General features: G+C 50.4%; 1 protein-coding gene across 4 annotated transcripts in view; it reads right to left on the minus strand.

The window, feature by feature from the left end:
- LOC105497561 (peroxidasin) overlaps positions 1 to 26,359 on the minus strand; it is a 113,791-nt gene that overhangs the window by 10,704 nt on the left and 76,728 nt on the right. For all 4 annotated transcript variants that reach the window (XM_011768728.3, XM_011768726.3, XM_011768729.3 and 1 more), the window contains 10 exons: positions 23,772 to 24,044; positions 22,526 to 22,642; positions 21,111 to 21,269; positions 19,584 to 19,696; positions 18,401 to 18,557; positions 11,809 to 11,917; positions 11,043 to 11,200; positions 5,282 to 6,785; positions 1,346 to 1,480; positions 462 to 670 (listed from right to left, as the gene is read on the minus strand). In XM_011768728.3, the coding sequence (XP_011767030.2) occupies positions 462 to 670; positions 1,346 to 1,480; positions 5,282 to 6,785; positions 11,043 to 11,200; positions 11,809 to 11,917; positions 18,401 to 18,557; positions 19,584 to 19,696; positions 21,111 to 21,269; positions 22,526 to 22,642; positions 23,772 to 24,044 (2,934 nt within the window). The remainder of the gene's footprint in view (positions 1 to 461; positions 671 to 1,345; positions 1,481 to 5,281; positions 6,786 to 11,042; positions 11,201 to 11,808; positions 11,918 to 18,400; positions 18,558 to 19,583; positions 19,697 to 21,110; positions 21,270 to 22,525; positions 22,643 to 23,771; positions 24,045 to 26,359) is intronic.

Genomic DNA, 26,359 nt, shown 5'->3' on the forward strand with positions numbered 1-26,359 from the left:
ACTTTACAACACCTATCTTCAGTCATTTACGTTACAGATATTTAGAACATTCAGTATAATTTTTTAAAGAAAACCTGATATATTTGATATGCTTCTTTCATATTTTGATTTTTGTCTTTTATCTGGCTACACGAGTACTGTAAGCTAGACATACATTAGGTTTTAAGGAAAAATTAGGGGCACACCTTGCTGAAGTCTGGGTTTCTGTTTCTCTTACATAGCGCTTTAATCATGAATGTTCTCCCATAGCACTGCCAATTCCTCAGAATCACCACCTTTGTTTATATTTTTGGCTCCGCAGTCCACCTCAGCATGGATACAGCACAATTTAAATCTAAAGCTGAATATTTTGTTTTCAGTTTTCAAGATTAGGGTGACATCTGCAGGTAATTAAGCACCCGCCAAGCAGTCACCAAAACCAGGGATGAGAAAGGAACAGACGTGGTGCCTCTGGCACGCACCTTCACAGCAGTCCTGCCACACCCGGAGGTCCACCCTGGGGATCTCGTCACAGCTGCCGTAGCCATGAGGGAACTCCGCCACCCTGAACACGTCGCTCTGCACCCGGGTGATGTTGTCCGCGTTGTCGCACAGGATCCTGGCCAGAGACGTCTGCTTGATTTGAGTCAGCTGGGCGGGGGAGAACACCCCGGGGTTCTCATACCACAACCTGGATCCCCCAAAATGAAAGCAGGATCAGAGAAGGGCAGGAGACTCACAGGTCACCAGGAGCTGAGTTAAAATCTCCCCCTACTTAGTTCACAGCAATACAGAAACCACTAGGTTTGATTAGGTGTCACTTAAAAATGGACTCACACACTGTTCACATCCCCTACTCCGTAACAAAAGCAAAGGCAGACAATCTGGTGTAAAAACGACAGTGTTAGCTCTTCTGACTAGCAACAAAGACAATGGGCAACTTTAAAAAACAACTGGTATGGCACTTATTTTAGGTTTGCTGAAATAGTAATAGGTACGCTCTGCCTTTCCACTACATTAAAGTAGTAACAGTAGACAAGAGGCAAAACAAAGATCTTGCCCGAAGCCCAAACTTCTCTGAAGTCCCACAGTGGTTTAGCTGTATGGATTGTCCAATAGGTTTACAGGAACAGAAATATTCCTGCAAATGAAGGGGTGGGAAAAGCATCTTTGAACCTGGTGTGGTTGAGTTTTGAGGCTGCAACGACATGCAAGTCCAAGGCGGTGCACAGAAGACACCAGGGCCTCGTGCCTCCCTCATTCTCAACCAGGACGGCCCTTCTCCTCTGGAGTCCCTGAGAAGGCGGCTTAGGAGTGTGCTCCCCTTTCTGGTGCGTGTGCTCCCCTTTCTGGTGCACGTGCTCACCTGTCCCCATCTCGCAGGCGCTTGAACTGTGTGCTGAGAAGACACATCAGGGTGGGGCCCAGCCGGCTGCCAGGCACCAGGTCCTCCACCATGAGTGCTGGAAACAGGTCGATGTTGAGTGTCGAGCCATACAACCTAAAAAATAAAGAGAAAACTGAAATTTACCTAACAAAGCTGGACGTGGCAAAAAACACAGCAAATATGAAAACAGTTCTTTTTTTTTTTTTTTTTTTTTTGAGACGGAGTCTCGCTCTGTCGCCCAGGCTGGAGTGCAGTGGCCGGATCTCAGCTCACTGCAAGCTCCGCCTCCCGGGTTCACGCCATTCTCCTGCCTCGGCCTCCCCAGTAGCTGGGACTACAGGCGCCCGCCACCTCGCCCGGCTAGTTTTTTTTGTATTTTTTTAGTAGAGACGGGGTTTCACCGTGTTAGCCAGGATGGTCTCGATCTCCTGACCTCGTGATCCGCCCGTCTCGGCCTCCCAAAGTGCTGGGATTACAGGCTTGAGCACTATTTTACATTATTTAGAATTTTACTTAACAAAGAAAATCTTTACTTCTCTGCAGCATCTCTCCACTATTCTTTAAAGGATTTTCCCTACTTTCTGTTATATATGTGACACACACACACACACACACACACACACACACACACAAACATTTATTATAACAAATTTAGAAAAGTCAAGAAAACATAAGGAAGAAAATTTAAGCCACACCTTTTCCTACTATTCAGGGATAACCACACTTAACATCATAATGTATACCCTTCTAACCTTTTTAAAATAAACATATGAACAATAAATTATACATAGCTAAATGTATATAGTTTATTGTTCATGTTTATTTTTAAAAGTATATAGATACATTTTTAAAGAATAACATTTGATTCTACTACATATTGAAAATATATTTGCCATAAAAGAAAGTATCTGCTAAGCAAAGATAGGGCAAAAAAACCTTAGGTTTATATGTTCAAAAACAAACATTTTCATCGACTTCTTCCAATTCCTTAGAAATACAGGTTTAAAAGCAACATGTCACAACTTCTACCACAAATCATTAATCTCATCTTAGAACTTGACTACGCAGCAGATGATGCCTGTTTCAACTGCTATTCAAAGCTCAACTCGATTTTTAACATATACATTCTACAATTCTCATTGCCCTTTTCTACAAAACTCAAATCAGTGACCACCAGCTGACCCCTAGGATCAAGAGAGATTTTGTTGCTGACTGAACAGGATGCACACAGGGCTGTGTCCTTAGTGGCCCCGGTCTTACCGTAGAATAAACACAATTTTATGTAAACTAGCATTTAGTCTTTCAAAGACAGACAAATTGTCCTTTTTTCTTGTAAGTTCAATGACATTCAGGCTGAACTTCTAGCTCTAAGATGTCCCCTGGGAGTGAAACTTGGTCGGGAGGACCCTGGCGGCATCTGGTCTGTGGCTGAGGATAGCACACTGGGGCCACCAGAGGCGTCCACACCTTTTCCCAGAGGACTCCCTCCTGCTCCGGGCGGCTGCTGCTCCGGGCGGCTCCTGCTCTGGGTGCCTGCTCTCTTCTGTCCCCCACCTCTGGGAGGGACCCACCGTCACAGGGGCTGCAATAGTCACATTCCTTAGGCTCACCAGAGTCTAAAGCCTCCACCCAAACGCAAGGAGCTTCCTCCAGGGAAGAGACCTCGCAGTTCCAGAACGTCCCATGGCTGGGGATGGGCAGCAAAGGTGAGCCCAGGCCAACGCCATGCCATCCACTCGCCGTGCCGCCGTGAAACACAAAGTAGATGAGAACTACACAATCTCTAACGTCTGCTGAAGGCAACCCCTCTGCCCTGTGAAGTCCTCCCAGCCCCACGGTCTCCGATGGTCATGCAACTTTTCTCACGTTTATGTTTCATTTCCCCTTAGTCAGCAATGGGCTGAGCCAGGAAAACAGAAACAGACGAAGGGCTCAGTGTGTGGGTAACGTCCTTAACTTCTTTACCAGAGGCCTAGCACGCAACGCAGCCACGGTCCACCCAGCACTGGGCTCCACATCTAGTTCTTTTGAAATGTTTTGAAATAAGTTTGGCAAAAGAGAGAATCAGCTGGGAGAGTAATCTGTGTCAGTTTGGACAAGAACAAAGGAGGATATTTAAGCACATAAAAAACACAGACAGTTCACATCAGTCCTAATTCAGCAAAACCACGACAAAAAACTACACTGGATTAATGGAGTGCGCACACATTTCCAAATGCCAGTAATTTAAGAGCATTATTTAAACGAGCATTGGAACATATTAAACTTAATAGGACATCATGTTCATTTATTCATAACTTACAATAAATTACAAGTAAAAAATCACTTTCCTTTAGAAGGCACAGGTCAGATCCTAACGGGATATGTCCTAACTTCAGCGTTAAGTAACTTAGGAGTCAACTGGAGAGTCCAGAAAATACGGGAAAACAGTCTTAAGAAGAAAGGTTTTTCTTCTTTTTAAAACAATGTTTTTGAATGGGAATAACATGTCCTAATACACAGTGCCCTGTGGATCTGATTCATAATCTAAGGACTGAGAAGAATCGTAACAGGAAAACACTGATGAGCAATTATTTTATTTTTATTTATTATTATTTTCTTTTTGAGATGGGGTCTCAACTCTGTCACTCAGGCTGGAGTGCAGTGGCGCGATCTCGGCTCACTGCAACCTCTGCCACCCGGGTTCAAGCAATTCTCCTGTCTCAGCCTCCCGAGTAGCTGGGATTACAGGTGTCTGCCACCACGCCCAGCTAATTTTTGTAGTTTTTAGTAGAGATGGGGTTTCATCATCTTGGCCAGGCTGGTCTTGAACTCCTGACCTTGTGATCCACCTGCCTCAGCCTCCCAAAGTGCTGGGATTATAGGCGTGAGCCACCGCGCTGGGATTAAAGGCATGAGCCACCCACCATGCTGGGATTACAGGCGTGAGCCACCACACCTGTTTGCAATTATTTTTATTTCCTTAAAATACAAAAAGCAAATCTGGTAGAAATAACATGCAAAAAAGGTAGTGAGTAAAAGATGTGAATATCTAGCAAAAAGGAGGGCCGCTGAATGTCTCCACTTTGGGGAAATCTGAGTTAATCAGAACCCCACTGTGGTACTGGGAGTCCTGGGAAGGGGACTGGCTATGGACCAGGCAGCCCTGATCCTACCCCAGTCCTAGGCCTGGGTAGTGCCATGGTCACTGCTTTGCCTGTAAAACTTTGCCATTTTTGCCGCCCCACGTGGCCTGAGGTGACCTAATCTAGCTGGCCAGTTTTCCTTGTCTCAGGGGTGACGGCCTCCCATTTTGCCTCTGCGGCAGGACAAGGAGAACTGCGTCCACAGGTGATCAAGGCTGTGGCTCAGAAGCGGCGCTATCTGTGGCAGTCACGGGCAGGTGGCCCCACAGGCCTAGGTCTGGGCAACACAGTGAGTATGGGAGATGCTACAGGCCAAGCCTTAGGGGCTGGTGGCCCCAAGCACCCGGTTCTGCAGACACCAAGCTCTGCCCCTCTCTCTGCCCCGATACAAGAGCAGGAACCTGAAGCACCGCCCCCAACAGCCACAGCGTCAGTTTTGGTGTTTTCTGGTGCAAACAGTGTATTGTTCTCTGCAGTCAACCCTTCTGCCAGAGAAGTATAGCTCATCTCCAAGCTGAAAACGTGCCACAGCTCGGTAAAGCTGGTCTCTTGGAAAACGGGCTGGAGGAAGGGCCCTCCACTGTCCATCCGCCCCTGGCTCTGCCCCCTCCCCACAGCCACACAGCCACCGAAGGTTGCAGGTTCCCATCTTGACCTTCATGGACTTGCTTCATCTCACCTCTGCACGACACAAAACTCACACACACAGCCAAATAACACACACCCCCACAGTCCGGGTCTTCCAGGTGCCTAGGTACATGAGCCAACCCACACGGCCTCTTCAGCTCACCTTTTCAGTTTCTCCCGTATCTCAGGGTTTTTTATCTCATTTTTCAGGTCCTCGAACGTGTGTGCCGCCGACAAGTTGCAGTAGACCCTGTAGTCGTGGTAGGGCGGGATCCCGTGGTCCCGGCCACGCTGGATGTTGATGGCCGCCAGGTCCAGAGCCACCGTGTGTGCCATGGAGAACAGCCGCTCCGTGAGCTCCGTGTTCAGCAGCTGCGAGGGCACACGCATCTTCCCCGCCACCCCGAACAGCCCCCTGAGAAGCGGGTCGATGCCGCCCTCGTTCACAATCCGGAAGGGAGAGAAGAACGCTTTGTGGAGGGGGAGGTGACCCTGTGCAAGCGGCTGGAAGTTCTCGTCCAGCCGGTAAAGCAGTGGGTTGACCAGCGTGTGGCCAAACCTGAAGGCAGCGGTGGCGAAGGCGTTGAAGATGCCAGCATTGATGCCGGGGTCGTAGCCCTGGTACTCTCCCAGCATCCTCATGCCCACCTCCCCCAGGATCTTCGGGAGCCAATGCTGGTAGGTGATGTGCTGGATCTCCGCGCCCACGATCTTCCTGGTCTCGTAGTAGATGGTGTCGCCGTCCCAGTGCGGGTTCAGCTTGAGCAGCTCCGCGGCGACGCGGTTGTGCTCGCGGAACCACAGCGTGTGCATGCTGGTCAGGCCCAGCTGCTCGTTGGCGCGGTGGTCCCCGGCCAGGAAGCAGGGGATGGGGCTCTCGTTCTCGTCCCGCATGCACTCGGTGGGCGGCCCGGCGGCGAAGGGGAGCAGCGGCTTCCCGGACCGCTGCACGATGCCCTGCCGCAGCAGGCCGCGGTGGCTGGCCAGGTCACGTATGCTGCGGGCCTCGTGCTCCGTGCTGCCGTACACGTTGGAGGCGTCGATGTAGGAGGTGAGCTGGTTGATCTGCTCCCGCGGGTACACGGAGTTCATGAGCAGCGAGGTCATGCCGCTGCCGCACACGGGGCTGGAGCGCACGAAGAACATGCAGCGGGCCCCGCTCCTGGCGCGGGAGTCATTGGGGGGGATCATGACAGAGAAGCAGGGGGGGTCGTTGCTGCACACGGAGCTGCAGTGCTGTCCGTCGGAGAAGCGTGCCTGGCTCAGGGCCACCACCGTGGAGTCTAGGTCGTGGTCCAGGAACTGGCCCCACTGCATCAGCATGTGGGTGAACTGCTCGTCGGGTGTGACGGTCTCCGTCCCGATCAGGGTGGTGGATACCAGGCGCGGCATGGGAAGGGCGTGCCCGTTGTACAGTCGGTGGGGGTTGATGCCCCGAGGGGTGTTGAAGCCGTTCTCGTACACGGACTTCAGCAGGCGCTCGAAGGCGGTCAGCGAGGCGCCCCACATGGGGTGCTGCAGGTTGTTGCAGGTGCCGTCGTGCGCCCGGTACTTCTGGTGGAAGCACATGTCGGAGCAGTTGTTCACGCGCCGGTGGGCGGTGCAGCCCGACAAGTTTGCGATGAGGTTCAGGTACTGCGGAGACACCAGGTCGTTGTAGTGGTAACCTGGGCATGGAGAAAAGCAAGATGGCACTCAATTCCCCTGGAGGACGTGACAGCCTGGTACCCCTTGGCACCTCTGCCGCTGACGTGGGGCTATCTACCCCCAGCTCATGAAACCTGTTGTGCGCCATGCAACCAGCCCTTCCTGCTGGAAACCTGCTCACCTCCCATTTGGTAAAACTGCTCCTCCCCTCCTCCAGCCCTAAACACAGGTGTTCTCTCCACAGCCCCAGTTTCTGGGCCCTGTCTCCCCTCCACACTCAGCAGTCTCATGGTTTCAACCAGCAGCTCTTCTCTGGGAGACCCCTAACTGATGGAGCCCGACCCATGTTCACCAGTCCAGGCTGACGCTGCTCCAACTTCACTTTAAATGCCCTGCGGAAGAGACAGTCACCACACCTCCACACGAGTGCACGCCATCGGTCTCCACATGCCGCCGAGCAGGGCATTTCCTTACACACCTGTCGCAGTACATCTCGGTCCACTGAGGCTTCATGCTCTCTTCCCCCAATGTCCAAAAGATCGCCACTTCCTTTCACACTGCCTCCAAAATGTTCCTAGCCCCCGTGCCCTCCTCTCCATTCTTCTGGCAGAATCCTGGGACTGATTTCCATGGCACTGGCCTTCAATTCCAGAAGGGCCTCCTGCCTGGTGGAAGCCATGCACACACACACCCTCCCCACAGCAAGCACGCCCTCCCATGAGCCCCGCAGACTCTGGCTAGGTCATCTTCTTGCTAAGAGACCTTCCTTCTTTGCCCACTAGCTACAGAAGAAATTCCAAACATGGTAGCCTGGGCCATCACTCCACAGAGCTCTTCCTAAGTTCAGCTCCTAGTCTTCGCCTTCAAGACACCTGCTCCAAGCAACAGCGACTCCACGTCCTGGGGTCAGACACATCAGATCTGTGTTCGCCAAAGTGCTTCCCCCACATATTCATACATCCTAGGCCTTCACCTTCCTCAACACTCCTCCTTTCCAGGCACATGCCATGCCTGCTGAAAAGCTACACATGCACACACACATGCACACTTAAATGTTTACCACTCAACACATGCACACACATGCAAACATGCTTACAGATCACACTCACACTTTCGCGTGTGCAGACACTCACAGAGTTCCAAGCCATCAATGCCTCTTTTTTCTAGTTTCTCTAGCCCGTTTCTGCTTGTCAAGATCACAGGTATCACTATGGACACCTTTAAAGCAAACAAGAGACAGCCCCTTTTCTGTGGGGGAGCGGTGTGCATAACATCCACATAAGAATGCAAAGAATTGGAAGTGAGGCATTTTCCAGGCTGGGGAGAGTAAGTCAGAAACACACACCCTGGTGTGTTGGGTGGGAAAGGTCTGTGTGGGGAACATGAACCCCAGGCTCCCCTCAGCCCCTGGTTCTGTTCTGACTTTTCCCAGAGGCTGAAACAGTGAGCTGAAACATCTGGCCCTATTTTCATAGCGACTCTTAGGAAGTCCCACAGAATTATCAATCTTGAACATCCACAGAGCCAAGAAAGCAGAGCGCCAGGAGGAAAAGCGCTTCCTCCCAAATGCCTGGCTGGGCTGCGGGGCTGGTCTCCAGGCTTTCCTCCAGAATGTTCACTTTTTCCGTGGCATTGGCCATTGGTTCAGAGGCAGACCAGACCTGCCAACCAGAGCAGGTGGCACCGACCCTGGCCCCAGTTTCCCAGGGCTGGTTAGCCCACGTCTGTCCTCACCCCATGCAGGTGGTCACCCAGCCCGATGCTTTAAAATGCATGAAACCATGTTACTTCTCTGCAGGAAACCCTAAGGTTCCCATTTCATACAGAGCCAATGACACATCCTTATATTCGCTCCCAGGCCCTTTCTGGTGGAGCACAAATATCCCTGTCTTTATCAGCCCTTCCCCACCCCCTTTCCAGCCACACTGACCACCTGCTGTTCCACTATGCCCAGATGTGCCACACCTCCAAGCCTCTGCATGTGTGGTCCCCTCAGATGCTCCAGGGAGGCCCCCTCACCCTTGTGGGGTTCCCGCTCACATGTCACCTTTGCCCATGGGAAACAGCACCCCATCCCACCCAGGGCGCCACCCACCTCCCACCTGCTGTTTCTCTCTGGGTCACTTGCTGGGGCTTCTTATATGCAGGGACCTCTCTCTGGTTTCCCATCTGCATTTCTCTGGACCGTTTGATCTTTGAGGGCTGAGGTTTTTATTTCTTCTTTTTGTGGCTGTAGGCCCTGGCCCGGGACAGTGACTGGCATAGAGGGTGTGCCCTGACAGGCAGGTGGAATGAGTAAGTGAAGAAATGAGTGCCTGCATGTGCATCTAACTGCTGCTCAGGTAAACAGCAAAGGTATAAAATGATTCACATTGTTGGGGTGATTTTACTTTTTCCTTTCTGCCTTTCTCTGAGTCCAAACCTTTTTTTTTTTTTTTTTTTTTTTTGAGATGGAGTCTCACTCTGTCGCCCAGACTGGAGTGCAGTGGTGCGATCTCGCCTCACTGCAAGCGCCGCCTCCTGGGTTCACGCCATTCTCCTGCCTCAACCTCCCAAGTAGCTGGGACTACAAGCGCCTGCCACCACGCCCAGCCAATTTTTTTGTTCTTTTGCATTTTTAGTATTTTTAGTAGAGACAGGGTTTCACCGTGTAAGCCAGCACAGTCTCAATCTCCTGACCTCGTGAGCCCGCCTCAGCCTCCCGAAGTGCTGGGATTACAGGCGTGAGCCACAGCGCCCAGCCCCCTCGGTCTAAATCTTTCTATAATTGGCATGTAATGACACACAATGGACATGCAATTCCTCACAAGGAACAACTTCCAACAGCCTGGCTTCGAGAAGACGTTTCCAGATGGCTTTATTTCTGTGGTGGCAGCAGAACCCACTTACTGAGCTGCCACAGTAATGTTTAAAGATCTGATCCTGTAACTAAATGAAGAAAGGTAGGGAGTAGCAAGAAATTACACTTAGTAACTTCCCTCTTCATTCTCTGGAGAAGAGAACATGGCCTTTCTACCAGGAGACTGGCACCAGGGACTTGGGAAGGGGCTGGGACCCTACATGCCTGGTGCCTCTCACCCTAGTCTCCCCCTGCACCTGACAAGCACAAAGTGCCAAATAAACACTTGTTGAAATAACAAAATGGGCTCTGATGCATCTCCCCAAGAATGTGCCTGGGAGGCGAGGATGGAGTTTCATCCATCAAGAAAAGCAGAAACATTGAGAGGCCTCCAACCCAGTATTTCCTGCCCTGCCCCGCCCCGCCCCGCCCCCAACCACAAAAGGCCAGGCGAGGACTGGGAAGCAGGAGCTGTGGAATGCGCAGTTTTGCATTGGCTGGTGCCTGGGCTTCAGCACCAACAGGGCTCCAAAACCTAACAGGTTGGGGCTGGCTCAGAGCAACACTTTACTCCGAAGACAGGGATAAATTACCCTACAGGTCTCAAAATTCCACGCCTCCTTCATTCAACCCTTGAAGAATATTTTTTGCTCTAATCGTAAAAGATATGCTCATTGAAAACAATTTGGAAAACTGAAAAATTATAAGGCAGTTCTTTCATCCCACAGGGACAGCTACTGTTGCATTCTCCTCCGTGCTCTGTGTGTGTGTATGTGTGCGTGTGTGTGTGTGCGCGCGTGCACAGAACTGTGAGTAACCAGCTGCTGCTCAAAATGATGATTTTACATAAGAAAGTCAGGGTCCTCTACGGGTTCATCAATAGTACAACTACCAGCAAGGACAATAATGACATGTAAAGGCATCTGTTCTTTACTGGGCAATGGCAAAGTGCCAGAGCAGCGTGAGTGGGGGACATACCTCCCCCAACAGCATCTCCACACCAGCCCGAGGTGATCTCATCAGCTGGTTTCACAGACCAGGGACTCTTCAGAAACAGCCCTCCTAATACGCATGGTGCCGCATTCCCAGGACACAGCGTCACTCAGGGCGCAAGCACGCTGCCAAGTCCTCCCTTACGGCTCATTTGTTGCATAGGGACTGGGCTTGCATAACCCACCCTGGCCAGGTGGACCTGCTGTAGCCTGACCAGCACTCCAAGGGACTTCATGTCCCCCAGAGATTCCTATTAAACCAAAGTGACAGCGACAGGGCTGTAGGGCTCAAGAGGACTCACAGTTTAAGGAAATAATTTCACAGTTCATAAGCACAGTGGGAAAGAAAGTGCTGGAACTCTTCCCTAGGAATGTGACTTAACTGTGGCATGTTCAACCCCATTACTCAGGCCATGGAGGAGGAAGGAAAAGGCTTTGGTACTGACTTGTCCCGTTGAGGTCGACCATCAAGCCGTGCTGCACGTGCTCCTGAATGAGCTGCAATGTCCGTTCAAAGATTTCTCCTGCTCGGGCCTGTTCAACCGTGTAAGGATCCCTCGGATACCGGAACAAGGCCAGCAAATCATTTGGAGAACGAGGACGGCTAACCAGAGTTTAGGGAGAAAAAAAGGAAGAATGAAACAGATTACTGAAGATAAAACTCACAGTATCCAAAAATATAATCATTGCTATTAATATTTCTACAGCTACTTTCTACAACATAATGTACTATACCTTCCTCATCCGGAGTGGAGGCAACAAAACAAAAACAAAACAGACAAAAACCGGAAGACACTAAAAACAGATAATTAATTAAGTCAATAGAGAAAATCGCAGATATTGCATTTCAAATAAGAGGCAGAAAAACTGCTTTGGGATCAGCAACATGAACAAATACACTAATGACTTTTAAACTATTTGTTTTTGCCAAATCATGGAGTCATAAGCCAAAGGAATGAGTTGAAATTTTCAAAGAATGTTTTGGTTATGGATCACAGCCAAATTCTATTTGAAAAGCACACATCCTTCTGTTATTTCAACCCCCAGAAAACTGGTGCCCATGTTGTTCATGATTTTTAAATTAAACATTTTGGTCATCAGATAATCAAATCAAAATTCATATACTAGAACTGCATGCATTCTTTAGTCACTCCCACCTTCACCCTAAAGCTCTGTAATTTGAGGGTCAGCGTGTTTACAGCCCCGTGATACCTGTCAAACAAATGTGTTCGGGTTGAGTTTATAGCTCTGTCAACAGTCGCAATCGCTTCCACAATGGAGGTAGCTACAAACGGATCTCCATTTCGACTGACGTCAGGAACTAGGAAAATACAAAGTCGCGTATTACCAGGAAAAATACTACACAATTACTCATAAAATGATGTCTAGACACTACATCATTTAGCCACAAGGCATACTTTTCTCCAAATGTTATTTCTATTTTTCAAATCCAAACTCAAATTATTTTCTCACAAATTCTACTAGAAGCTGTTGTCAGACAGCATGAAAATTACAGACTTTAGCTTTTGAAATCATGTTATACCTAAGAAGACAGGAAGTAGTTATAACATGAAGCATGGAAGATCTTATACTACATGCGGCAGCACATGGGAGGTGTGGACTGAGGCCTCCCTGTGTGGCCAGCTGAGCGGACAAGATGTCTGTGGGGACACCTCAGGGTCCAGCAGATCTCATCCATTCCTCTCATCAAGGGCCACAGCCTCCCTGGACTCTGGGATCCTAATCCGCTCCCCTCTTTAAAGATCTGCTGCCTCCATGATCCCATCTTCTTGCCTGTGGACTTGTATCATTACACAGGGCAACTCCTTCCTCACACACACCACACATCACACACACACAATCACATTATACACACAAAAGCACACACAGCACCTACATAAAACATTATACAGAGACACACACACACTATACGTAGCACATTACATGCATGCCACACACAGATCCATACCACACACATACCATACACACAGCACATTATACACACATATCACATTATACACACACATACCACACATACACATTATATACACAGAAACACATATACCACCTACACAGAACATTATATACAGACACACGCCACGCCACACATAACACATCACACACACACCACACAGATACATATCACACATGCACCACACACATAGCACATTATACACACACAAATCACATTATACCCACACACCACACACACATCACTTTATACACACACATCACATTGTACACACAAACACACATACACCACACACAAATCACATTGTACACATACACCAGAGGTACCCACCACACACTGCACATTATACACAGACACACAGACACCACACACACACACCTGCCCCTCCTGACAGAAACCTGCCCCCACCTGACCGAAACCTGTCCCCTCCTGACAGGGATCTGCCCCCTCCTTACTGGGATCTGCCCCTCCTGACAGGAACCTGCCTTCTCCTGACAGAAACCTGCCCTCTCCTGACTGAAACCTGCCCCCTTCGGACAGGGACCTACTCCCTCCTGACATATCCCACCTACATAGCACATTAAACACAGACACACACCACACATAGGACATGACATGCACACCACACACAGAAATATGCACCACACACACAGATTATACATACAGATACACACAAAAATCACACATCCATCACACTACACTCAGATACACACCACACACACATCAAACACACATACACACCACACAAATACAACACACCCAGCACATTATAAATAACACACACAGTCCACCAAACATACAAATACACACGACACTATACACACAGATACATACTACACATGCCACACCATAGCACACCACACATACTCATCACACTATATAAACACACACGTACACATACCACACAACACACACACCCCCCAAACACCACATAAACACACAACATACACAAACACATCAAACCAAACACAGAAACATGTACACACACAATCGCACATCTTATCTACCCCTAAAGTTACTGCCCTCTTTCTGGTTCCCTCTTGTCATTCTTTTCTGCTTAATACTAAGTCCCTAGTTGATATTTTACCAAATACTATAAACTAATTCCAACCAACTTTTATTTTTAGTGATAAAACAGCTCTAACCATCTCACGCAATGACACGAACCCCAACAAATCCAAAGTTGATTTCATTTTTCTTCAACATACGCAATCTTTTGACAGACGCTGACACAGCTCAACGCACCCTTACAAAAAGGCTTCTTTCACTTGGCTGCTGGGACACAGCCCTCCATGGGGACCTGCCCCCTCCTGACAGAGACCGGCCCTCTCCCGGCAGAAAGGTGCCCCCTCCTGACTGAAACCTGCCACTTCCTGACAGGGACCTGTCCCCTCCTGCCTGAAACCTGTCCCCTCCTGAATAAAATGGGTCCCCTCATGACAGGGCCTGCATACTCCTGACTGAAATCTGCCCCATCCTGACTGGGACCTGCCCCCTGACAGGAACCTGCCCCCTCCTGACTGAAGCATGTCCCCTTCGGACAGGGGCCTACCCCTTCCTGACCGGAAGCTATCCCCTCCTGCCTCAGACCTGTCCCCTCCTGACTGGGATCTACCCCCTCTGACTGAGAACTGCCCTCTCCTGACTAAAACCTACCCCCTGATGCCTGCTGACAGGGACCTGCCCCCTGCTGACAGGGACATGCACTTTTTTTTTTTTTTTTTTGGAGACGGAGTCTCACGCTGTTGCACAGGCTGGAGTGAGCGGCGCGGCTCACTGCAAGCTCCGCCTCCTGGGTTCCCGCCATTCTCCTGCCTCAGCCTCCTGAGTAGCTGGGACTACAGGCGCCCGCCACCGCGCCCGGCTAGTTTTTTGTGGTTTTTTAGTAGAGACGGGGTTTCACTGTGGTCTCGATCTCCTGACCTTGTGATCCGCCCGCCTCGGCCTCCCAAAGTGCTGGGATTACAGGCGTGAGCCACCGCGCCCGGCCCATGCACTCTTTAAACTGCAACCTAACCCCTCCTGACTGGGCAGGGACCTGCCCCCCACCCGACTGAGATCTGCCCCCTCCTGACTGAAACTTACTCTCTCCTGACTGGAACCTGTCACCTCCAGACTGGGAACAGCCCCCTCCTGACAGAAACCAGCCCCAACCTGACTGAAACCTACCAACTCCTGACTGAGACCTGCCCCGTCCTGCCTAAAACCTGGCCCCTGCTGACTGAAAGCAGCTCCCTCCTAACAGGGACCTGCCCCCTCCTGACAAAGAACTACCCTCTCTCGACAGCGACCTGCCCACTCTTGACAGCGACCTGCCCACTCCTGACAGGCACCAGCCCCTCCTGTGTGAAACCTTCCCCCTCCTGACAAGAACCTGCCCCTTCCTGTCTGGAACCTGCCCCCTCCTGACAAGGACGTGCCCCCTCCTGACTGAAACCTGCCCCCTCCTGACTGAAACCTGCCCCCTCCTGACTGAAACCTGCCCCCTCCTGACTGAAACCTGCCCCCTCCTGACTGAAACCTGCCCCCTCCTGACTGAAACCTGCCCCCTCCTGACTGAAACCTGCCCACTCCTGACTGAAACCTGCCCCCTCCTGACTGAAACCTGCCCCCTCCTGACTGAAACCTGCCCCCTCCTGACTGAAACCTGCCCCCTCCTGACTGAAACCTGCCCCCTCCTGACTGAAACCTGCCCCCTCCTGACTGAAACCTGCCCCCTCCTGACTGAAACCTGCCCCCTCCTGACTGAAACCTGCCCCCTCCTGACTGAAACCTGCCCCCTCCTGACTGAAACCTGCCCACTCCTGACTGAGACCTAGTCCCTTCCTGACAGGAACCTGCCCCCTCCAGACTGGGACCTGCCCCCTCCTCACTGGGACCTGCCCACTCCTGACTGAGACCTGCCCACTCCTGACAGGGACCTGCCCCCTCCTCACTGGGACCTGCCCTCTCCTCACTGGGACCTGCTCCTCACTGTGATCTGCTTTCTCCTGGTCTCTTCCTTCCTCCTGAGCACTCCTCTTCAGCTGTGGGCTCTCGCACTCTCTCTCTCTCTCTGAGTCAGGTCAGTCCCACCCTTGCTCTCTGTTACCGTCTCTGCATGCGTCCACTGTCAGTGTCTTTATGATCACTCTGCCTTGCCCGCCAGGCCTCTGATGCTGGAGCTCCAGCCCAGCGACCAGGTGTTCCGGTCCTCCGCAGCATCTCCCTGTGTGGTTCCATTTCACGCCGTTGTCTTAACATTCCCAACTTGACACCATCGTCCTGACCTCTCCCTGCAGTTCACTTCGTGCCTCTAACCACCCACTCCAGGCTTTTCCCTTTTCCATGCTCAAACAGGACTCCTCCATCGCCTCTTCCCCCAGGCTGGCTTCTCCCCAACTGTTTCTGGGTCTCAATCAGTGACACTGGCAAAGCCCAGCAGTCACCCCACAGTGCGAGCCAACTATTGCCAGGCCCCTCAGATCTGCTGTTGGCCGCCTGCCCAGGGACTGGCCCTGCAGAGCCCAGCTGTGTGCCCGGATGCAGGCACTGCTTCTCCCACTTGGCCAGGCACTCTCTGCTGTCCTTCCCGATACCTCATCCCGGACGCTTTATCCACAACCCAAGCCGAGTCTTAGGAAAGCAGACCAGCTCGCGGTGCTCCCTGCTGGGAACTTCCTCATGGCGTCCTGGTATGTCCGCAAGGACAGTCGAACTCTGCAGCCCGGTCAGCACCAGCACCCCGAGAACTGCCCCAGCCCTGTGCTCCCCACCCCCTCGGCATTGGGCTCATTCTGACCCCAGAACCCCACCCCTCCACTCTCCCCGACCAGGCTGCCCCCTGCTACCCCTCATCTCCCGTGGCTCCTTCTGCTCAGAATTCAATACTCAGGCGAGTGCTGACCCCCTCTGCTTCCCACTCTGACCCATGCCTTGCCCTGCGGTTTCTCGTGGACTCCTCACTATCTGAGTGTGACTGTGAGCTCATCTCACTGCTTCTCATTCATCTCAGGATCTAACTCCATGGAGCCGAGCGCCTGGCACACCTGGCTCAGCACTGAGGACAGAGTCCAGCCCACGAAGGCATTTGCTGAATGAATGACCAAGCGGCGGCGACTATCGGTGTAACTGGGTCAACCCAGGGCCCTTCTGAACCACCTTCTTACAACATGTGTTCACACCCAGCTATGGATGGACACCTCCAGCCTCATTTACTCCACCGCTAACAAACATCACAGGCACATGGATTAGGTGAGCTCGTCGGCTATTTTACATATTTGAGGAAGGTACACGTGGACAAATCAAATGGCTAAAAAGAATTTCAGCTAGGCAGAAACCTACTTTTGTGTGTATCTCAGAGCTCAAATTGACTAATTTTTGGAATGCAATATTTTTATGCCAATAGGTAGATGAGTCATACCATTTTACATAATTTTATGACTCTAATATTTCATTCTTATTAATGGTTTAAGTGGAATTTGTTTTTCTACAAGCAATGATCCCAGAAAACTAATCCAAAAGCATTTCTTTATCTATCTTTTTATAAAAAGAAAAGAAATCCAACCACAATATTAATGATGATATTTTGGGGGGATGGAATTATGGGTGGAAGATTAAATTTCAGATGTAGTTAATTCATGTTAAGGTGGCATTGTTTCAAGCAAAAAACAAATATTAATTTAAAATAATCTACTAGTTTTTAAGTTTCATCAACTTAATTTTACACTTAATTTTACATCAACTTTACATCTCACACTCTACATATAATGGGAAAATAAGGTCACTTAAGACTTTTCCTAAATAATTCTGAAAAGTCTTTTTTCAGAATTCCATTACGGTTCACATTTACGTCTGCCATGTTCACGGCACTGAGGGGGGTCACTCTTCTTGTCTGTTAACAAGTCCCATGGAGAAGGCGGATCAGTCACGACGAGAGTGGAAAAGGCAAAAACAGAATCACAGTGGAGGCCCAGGGGGAGGGCCAGTGCCCGCGGGGAGTGGGGTGATGGCCAGAGGGTCCTTTACCCCGTGAAGGGGGGTTTGTGCACGTTCTCAGAGTGCTGTTAACTCTAGGGGGACAGAGCTGGAGTGGGAACACACCACTGAGGAGATGCAGGTTTGGGTCACATCATAAAGACTCCATGCAAAGCTAAAGGGTGTGAGTGTCACCCTGGTGGCCATAGGAGACACGGAGAAGGGTCAGGGACACATGACGGGCATCACTGAGTCTGTGGGTTGAGAAAGAGGGGCCAGAGCGACCCGGGCCTCTGTTATAAGAACCCAGACAAGGTGCCAAGGGCCTCGGGGTGAGTGGGATGGAAGCGGTGGGGGGACCAGGATGCAAACAGGCAGATGCAGGCATGGAGTCAGGACGGCTCTAGGACCACTGACTGGATCTAGGTAAGGCTGCCTACAAGCACCTAGAGGTTCCCACTGAAAGATGCTTCCGGAGCATTCCTGGCCACAGCCCGGGGAGAGAGACACCACAGCTAAGGAATCGGAATCTCATCAAGCAACCACATTTGCCAAATTATAACTGTAAATTACACCTGGTCATTTCTGGACAGATGCGGACGACCCGAGAGCAAACCTCTGCCCAGTGGACGGGCTGCAGGACAAAGCTCTGCCCAGTGGATGGGCAGCAGGGCCTGCAGGTGCCTGAGTGGAGGGGAAGGGCTGGCGAACAGCCTGGCTATGCACCAGGAGAATGTCCCCACCTGGGAATCACAGGTGCTCTGTCTTCTGAATAATTCTGAACAGCCTAAGCCAATGGGCCTGGGACTGCACTAGGGGCCTGCTGGCTTTCTTTGTGGATACCACGTGGGTAGATGTGGGCATGTAGCATCTTACCGTTCACACTGAGCACCATGCTCACCGAGGCCGACCCAATGGTGTTCCGGGCTACACACTCATAGCGGCCTGCGTCTGCAGGGCCAACGTCATTGATGGTCAAGAATCCCTCAGGGCTGATGTGAAATTTTCCGCTTTCTGTCACCTGAACCCCATCCTGGAGCAAAACAGAAAGAAAACAGTAATAGAAATAAGACTAAGAAGCAGAAGTTGTCTGACCTAGGGTTGGGGGAGGGGAGACATTTGTTAGGATTTGCAAATGGAGAAGCTCCCAGGCTGTGCTCGGATCCATCCAGGCCTGGGAAGGGAAGGAGACATGGTCAGTTCTTCCAATGCCAAGCTGGCGAGATAAACTCTTTCCACATCTCATTCTTCAGGAGAACAGAGCTTGATAGCCTGAGGCAAGGATGATTTTCCACAATAAGGAGAAGTGGCACCAATGATGACTCCCTTAGACACCCGCCATGGGAGGGGGCCCTACAAAGACACCTAGGAGTGTCTCAGAAAGAGAGGGCATTGGTCCAAGGGCAAAGAAGGATTCAGAGGCAGACACAGAGGGACAGGTGACCTCCCAGCTGAGGCAGGAGCAAGAGCAGATGCCTGGAGTGTGTGCGGCGAGGAAGGAAAGGACACAGAGATTCACAGGGAGTGCAGGGATGCGGTGGAGGACGGGACCGTCTCCGCTGAGCACTCTCTTTCTGTGAGGACCAGTGCGGCCGGCCCTGTGCTCCCGGGAGGGATTTCACAGAAACACGGGTCATGGTGTGTGAGTGCTGCCCACATCTTCCTATTGAGCTTAATAAAAACAGCAAAGAAATGAAATAACAATGTAAACCCTTCCTTATTGATGATGAGACCATAGTTCTGTAAGAGGGTTATTCTTTGCTTTTGTTACGGAAAAGATTAAAAAAATGGAATGCTCCAAGTTTGTTTTGTTCTTATTAGTAAGGATGCCCCGAGAAACCTCAAGGCTTACGATCTGAATGTTTTTCTTTCTGCTACAGAAAGTCTGTAGAGGAAGTGGGCAGGCAGCAGCTGTCCAGCCCATCACACCCCACAGCAGAGGGGAGGCTGGGGCGTGGGCACTGCCCTGCCTACCTTGTTCTAGGTGGTGGGTGGTGTGGGCGCCAGCCTGTCTATCTTGTATCTGGGTGGTGGCTGGCTCGGGCATCGGCCCACCTACCTTGTTCCAGGTGATGGCTGGCTCGGGCTCGCCCTGGGAGCTGCATGGGAGCTGCACATTGGCGCCCACCTCCACCGTTGTGTCGCTGGGAATGCTGGCAAACACTGGGGTGACTGGAAGGCAGATGTAGATAATCCAGGAAAACGAGTCAATCACATCAGAAAACTTCAGAAGAACAAAATCCCCTGCCCTCCATCAGGCCCACCCAGAGATGCTGGCAGCTCGCAGTCAGTTTCAGAATGGGCCCTTTCCCTGCCTCCCAGCGGCCTCTGCACAGGGTGGGGGAGCCTGAAAGGTCCCAGGGAAGATCCGCCCGCCTCCCTGTCTCCCAGGGCAAGGAGAGCAAAGTGCAACCAGTGTCTTCCCTGCTCAGAGACAAACAGCCACAGGGTCCAGGACGGGCTGGCAGCCATGTCCTCCAGCCCCGGCCCCTCACTGATGGCGGGGCAGTCTCAGGCATATGCTGTGCCGCAGGGCCCACGGAGGACAACGAGCTCTGGGGAGAGCCCCACTCTTGGAGAAGGAAACAGGGGAGCTTCCTCCTCTGAAAGAGCAGGAGCGTGGCTGACTGCGGGGATCTGGGGGGCCGCTCAGAAATCCCACCCCCGCATTTTCTACACAGGCACCCAGAGTCCCGCTAGGTCAGGGACGCAAAGGGCAAAACCAAGAAACACAGAGCCAATCGGACAGGTCAGCCGTCAACAGCCTGCTGATGACAGGCTGGGGGAAGCCCCTTCCAGAGGTCCGCAGCGTCTCAGAACATCCCCAAAAGGGACACAAGGAAATCCAGCCCTATCCTCCCCGCACGTCATCTCTGCCCCACTCCCCACGGTCTCCATGACAAGCTCAGGGTCTGTGGCCACCTGGACTGCTCTGCTCTGGGGGCCACTCATGCTAACACTGGAGTTAGCACAGGACGCCTGCAACACGAGGGCTGGGTCAGTGGCCTTCGCTCTTGCAGAGGCCACAATCAGTGCTACACTGACTCTATCAGGAGGGATATGAGGTTGCGGGGATCCTTCTCATTGCAGAGAACAGGCAAAGGCAACATCCAAAAAGGACAAGAGGAAGGCCGGGGTCCAAGGATGAGCTGGCAGACGGGAGAGAAACCGGATTTGGCCCTCGTGACACATCATCTGGGGTCTGTGCCTTGGGGGCGGACTTGATTACACTGTGTTACTTAAATAACCACCCCAGAAAGGGTAGTTAGAAACAACCCTTTTCTAAAATAATCTTAATTAACTAAGGGAAAAAAACCAAACAGACTTTAACAAGTCAATCTTATCCAAGTTCAAAACAACCATCACTGAAAAATAAGCAAATGGTTTCACCAGCTAAAGGGACAGAGATTGAATGAGCTACTATGCAGACACCTTGGGGGCACAAGCACAATGACGGTGCATAAAATGCAGAGAGAAGAGCCAACACTTCATAACGAAGAATAATACTAAGGTCAGCTGCAGAATCTGTGTTTCCTGATGACTGATCTGAGAAAATCAATTCAGTCCACATCCTCCTGGCACCTACCTCTGGGCTGCACAGTCAGGTGGGCCACGACCTTCTGGGAGCCGATGATGTTGACAGCCTGGCATTCGTACTGGCCCTGGTCGTGGAGGGCAACCCCGGAGATTCTAAGTGTTCCCGACGACAGGACCAGGTGCCGCCGGTCCACGGAGAGCTGGCTCCCTGCAAGTGCATGGGTCCATTACACTGGACACTCGGACGTATGGAGAACTCCTGCTCTCAAACTGACAGCATCACAGACGCTTGTCTCCACCTGGGTCGGGGCACCGAATAATTTGGCCTGGCCCTGCATAAGCAAATCTTTGACTCCCCAGCAGACACCATGGTGATACTTGAATGTCCCCACACCCGTAACTCAAGAGAGAGGGGTTGACAGGGGCAGAGAACAGAGGGAAAAGCACTACACAGGGAGCCAGGAAGATGTGGGAACTCGGGGGGCTCTAGTGGGGGTGGATGGCCAGCTGGGAGAACCAGGGCAGGGAGCCAGGAAGACGTGGGGACTCGGGGGGTCTGAGGGGGCGGATGACCAGCTGGGAGAACCAGGGAGAGGACTGAGTGCTGGAGCTGATGAAGAGTCAAGTGAGGCCCCAGCACGTTCCTTTTGGGGATAAGTCTCTTCTGTTCCGCCCATAACTGCCTGAGAAAAGGGAAGTCCAGGGCGTGTGATGTAGGCACAGGCCTCCTTCCCAAAGACTCCTGGGTGGGGCCCCTCAGAGGGATGAAGGGATGGGCTGGCCATTTGGTGCAAGCTGGAGTGGACAGGAGGTCTCAGGGCCACTGCCTGCATCCCAGGACAGGAACCAGGAGGTCTGTGTAGCTCCTTCTCCGGCAGTTTTAGCTCCTGCCCTCATCCCAACCCCCATCCAGGCTGTACCTCTACGCAGTAGCATGCCCAGTGACCTTCCCATTGAAGGAAGAGCGCTGGGACTGTAGGCAAAGAATGTGATGAAAGGTCACGACGCTGAACGGCGAGGTGACAGTGAGGGCTCTGGGAAGCAAAGTCAGAGCAAAAGCTGTTTGTCTGTTTCAATATAGTCCATGACTGCTTCCAGAAAATTCTATCCTCCATGCAAATAGATTCCTTCAAGATGCTACTTAAAAGCACGACCTAGAGACTATCTGAAACAAGGCAGGTGTGAGGGAGTCAAAGGCAGGAACCCCAAGTCTCTTCTGTAATGACAGAGCTTCTTAGAGTTTCCTGCCATGATGTCCATGAGGGACAGCCATGCATGGACAGGAAGCCACGGGGGGGTGTGCAGACACCTCTGCGCTTCCCAGTGCCTTGGTCCTGTGGAATCCAGTCCCAGCTCAGCCCTGTCCAGAACACATTGGGGGTTGCCTGGGCATGGTGGAAAAGTGTGCTTCCTGTGTCTGTGGCTGCAGAGGGAGCAGGCAAAGGCCTGGGGTCTGGCTCTTACCTCCCTTGGTCCAGGCAATGACGGGCGGCGGGTTGCCCTTGGCTTCACACTGGAAATCCACGGTCTGGCCCTCGATGACAACTCTGTCCTGAGGCGTCACAGTGAACTGAGGAAGAGCTTCCGGAGAGAAAGCATTCGAAACAGGACATGTAAAAAGCAGCATGGAGTAAAAACACCACCAAGAAAATGACCACAGTCTTGGCAGACACCTGACGGTTAGAAGCGATGTCTACAACGAAGAGTCAGAAAGAGGCAGAGGGCACAGGAGAAGATGGGAGCGAAACAGAAAGAAGATGAAGGACGGGTGAGTTCTCAGCATCACCCTGGAAAGCACACAAAGACTGTTCAACCACACCGTCAGCTGCAATGCACACAGGGCACAGATGAGGCCACACTGAAGCTTGTGGACACCAGGCTGACTTACAACGATTCCTCTCAATCCTCACCCTAAACTAATATTTGCAAATGCTTAAAAAAATGCCATCTGGTATAGCTGTGTGCGATGATAGTGGTTATTATCACTGGATGAAAAACATGACTTACAGAAAAGTATTGTCTGGTATGATTCCATTTTTATACAAGTAACAGCCACAAAAAAAGTAAATCCACGTAACACGGCTGCATTGGTGTACATGCAAATAAAACCAGAAAGATGCTCGACAGATTGCCAGTGAGACAGGAAAGGGTTGAAGAGAGGCTGGCAGAAGGAAATGATTTCTCTATCTCTAATATCATCTCTAATAATTTAGCTTTTGCACTTCTGTATTGTTTGAATGTTTTCCAACACACGTCCCACTTCACAAGAATAACTCAAGTCAAGCAATGTAGAAATACATGGCAGAAGGCGTAAACCGATGAATACTCCCAGGAGACTACACCCAAAACTGATCTTAAGGAAGGATTCAAAGCTGTCTGCAAGGTGTATCAACCACCTTACTGCACATGTGCACGCACGTGCGCACACACACTCACTTATCCGACAGACACTCCTGCTGGCCAGGTGCTGGAGGTACAGAGACACCACAGCCAGCACACAGAGCCCGTCCTACTGAGCCTTCTGATGCAAAAATCTACAAATTGCGATCATCTGTAGGTAGTCCAATGGGGGTATAATGGATAAAAATAACCTGAGTGAAGTAGACAGGGCAGAGATTCTACGGAGCGTTGGTGGGTATGGCAGTGCGAGCTGGTGGAGCGGGGAGGAAGGGGCTGAGCCCTGGCTCTGGCACAGAGGATGGATACCCACCCTGGACGATGATGAACGCAGTGGCATGGACGCTGTCAATGCTGTTGGTCGCAGAGCACGCATACTCTCCGCTGTCCTCCTGGACGACGTTCTGTATGTAAAGCCCGCCAGAAGGTGTGATGTTCACTCGCGGGTCGACGGGCAAGGGTGTGCGGTCACCTCTCGTCCAGGAGATTCGCGGCGGGGGGTGGCCTGTGGCGCTGCACTCCAGCGTGACGCTCTCCCCAACCAGCACCTCTGTATTCTGTGGCTGGATTACAAAAGTGGGTCGAGCTGTCACAATTAAACAGAAATTCTCAATTAATTTCTCCCGGTTTGACATGGTTTTTGCTTGATTTTTCCTATGTCAGGCTATTAATTCTATTTACCACCAAAATAGGGCAAAACAAACACAATGTAACTGCATATTTTCTTTTTAAAGAAATGTGCAGACAATAAAAATGGTTCACAGCCTCGGGTCAAACAACATGCAGGCCACCTGAGCAAAGTGAGCAACCATGGCTGCTTAGGAAAAGCTAACGAGCAAGGGCTTTTTCTTAAAACATGTGCTGAACTCCATGGAGGATCCTTATTTCTAAATAAAATACATTATGTCAGTCTTGTTAGACCTTGCTAGTAGTTCCTACTGGCACAAATTATTGTTAGTGAAGTATATTTAGAGTATACAAAAATAACAAATTTACTCATAAAAAGTGCAAATTAAAAGCAAGCAAGAAGGCCGGGCGCGGTGGCTCAAGCCTGTAATCCCAGCACTTTGGGAGGCCGAGACGGGCGGATCACGAGGTCGGGAGATCGAGACCATCCTGGCTAACACAGTGAAACCCCGTCTCTACTAAAAAAAATACAAAAAACTAGCCGGGCGAGGTGGCGGGCGCCTGTAGTCCCAGCTACCGGGAGGCTGAGGCAGGAGAATGGCGTGAACCCGGGAGGCGGAGCTTGCAGTGAGCTGAGATCCGGCCACTGCACTCCAGCCTGGGCGACAGAGCTAGACTCCGTCTCAAAAAAAAAAAAAAAAAAGTAAGCAAGAAATAATATTTTTCAAATTTAAATCCAGAAAAAAGCCCTACAATTACAATGTGTTTCATGCGTGAGTTTGTGTGGAAACGGAACTCTCCTACGCTGGTAGTGAGAGCACGCCCTGGCCCAGCCCACCTGCAGAGACGTGGCCGTGCATACCAGCACTGAACATGTGCACACTCTATTGCCCAGAAATTACCCGGCTAAACAAAAGCTAGCAGAAGATAAGAAATAACTAAGATTAGAGCATAACTGAAGGAGACAGAGACACGAAAAACCCTTCAAAAAAAATAAATGAATCCAGGAGCTGGATTAATTTGAAAACATTAACAAAATACATATTTTGTTAATCTGTTTGACAAGCAGATTAGATAGACTGCTAGCCAGACTAATAAACAAGAGAGAAGAATCAAATAGGATAAAAAATGATAAAGGGGATATCACCCCTGACCACAAAGAAATACAAACTACTATCAGAGATTACTATAAACAGCTCTACACAAATAAACTAGAAAATCTAGAAGAAATGGGTAAATTCCTGGACATATACACCCTGCCAAGAGGGTATTCAAATAGGAAGAGAGGAACTCAAATTGTCTCTGTTTGCAGACGACATGATTATATATTTAGAAAACCCCAACATCTCAGCCCCAAAACTCCTTAAGCTTACAAACAACTTCAGCAAAGTCTCAGGGCACAAAATCAATGTGCAAAAATCCCAAGCATTCCTCTACACCAATAACAGACAAGCAGAGAGCCAAATCCTGAGTGGACTCCCATTCACAATTGCTACAAAGAGAATAAAGTACCTAGGAATACAACTTACAAGGGACATGAATGACCTCTTTAAGGAGAACTAGAAACCACTGCTCAAGGAACTAAGAGAGGATACAAACAAATAGAAAAACATTCCATGCTCTTGGATAGGAAGAATCAATATTGTGAAAATGGCCATACTGCCCAAAGTAATTTATAGATTCAATGCTATTCCCATCAAGCTACCATTGACTTTCTTCACAGAACTAGAAAAAACTGCTTTAAATTTCATATGGACCAAAAAGGAGCCCATATAGCCAAAACAATCCTAAACAAAAAGAACAAAGCTAGAGGCATCACACTACCTGACTTCAAACTATACTACAAAGCTACAGTAACCAAAACAACATGATAGTGGTACCAAAACAGATACGTAGACCAATAGAACAGAACGGAGGCCTCAGAAATAACACCACACATCTACAACCATCTGATCTTTGACAAATCTGACAAAAACAAGCAGTGGGGAAAGGATTCCCTATTTAATACATGGTGCTGGGAAAACTGGCTAGCCATATGCAGAAAACAGAAACTGGACCCCTTCCTTACACCTTATACAAAAATTAACTCAAAGATGGGCTAAAGTCTTAAACATAAAACCTAAAACCATAAAAACCCTAGAAGAAAACCTAGGCAATAGCATTCAGGACACAGGCACGGGCAAAGACTTTGTGACTAAAACACCAAGAGCAATTGCAACAAAAGCCAAAAGTGACAAATGGAATCTAATTACACTAAAGAGCTTCTGCACAAGA

This window comes from Macaca nemestrina, chromosome 13, assembly GCF_043159975.1.
Source record: "Macaca nemestrina isolate mMacNem1 chromosome 13, mMacNem.hap1, whole genome shotgun sequence".
Lineage (NCBI taxonomy): Eukaryota > Metazoa > Chordata > Mammalia > Primates > Cercopithecidae > Macaca > Macaca nemestrina.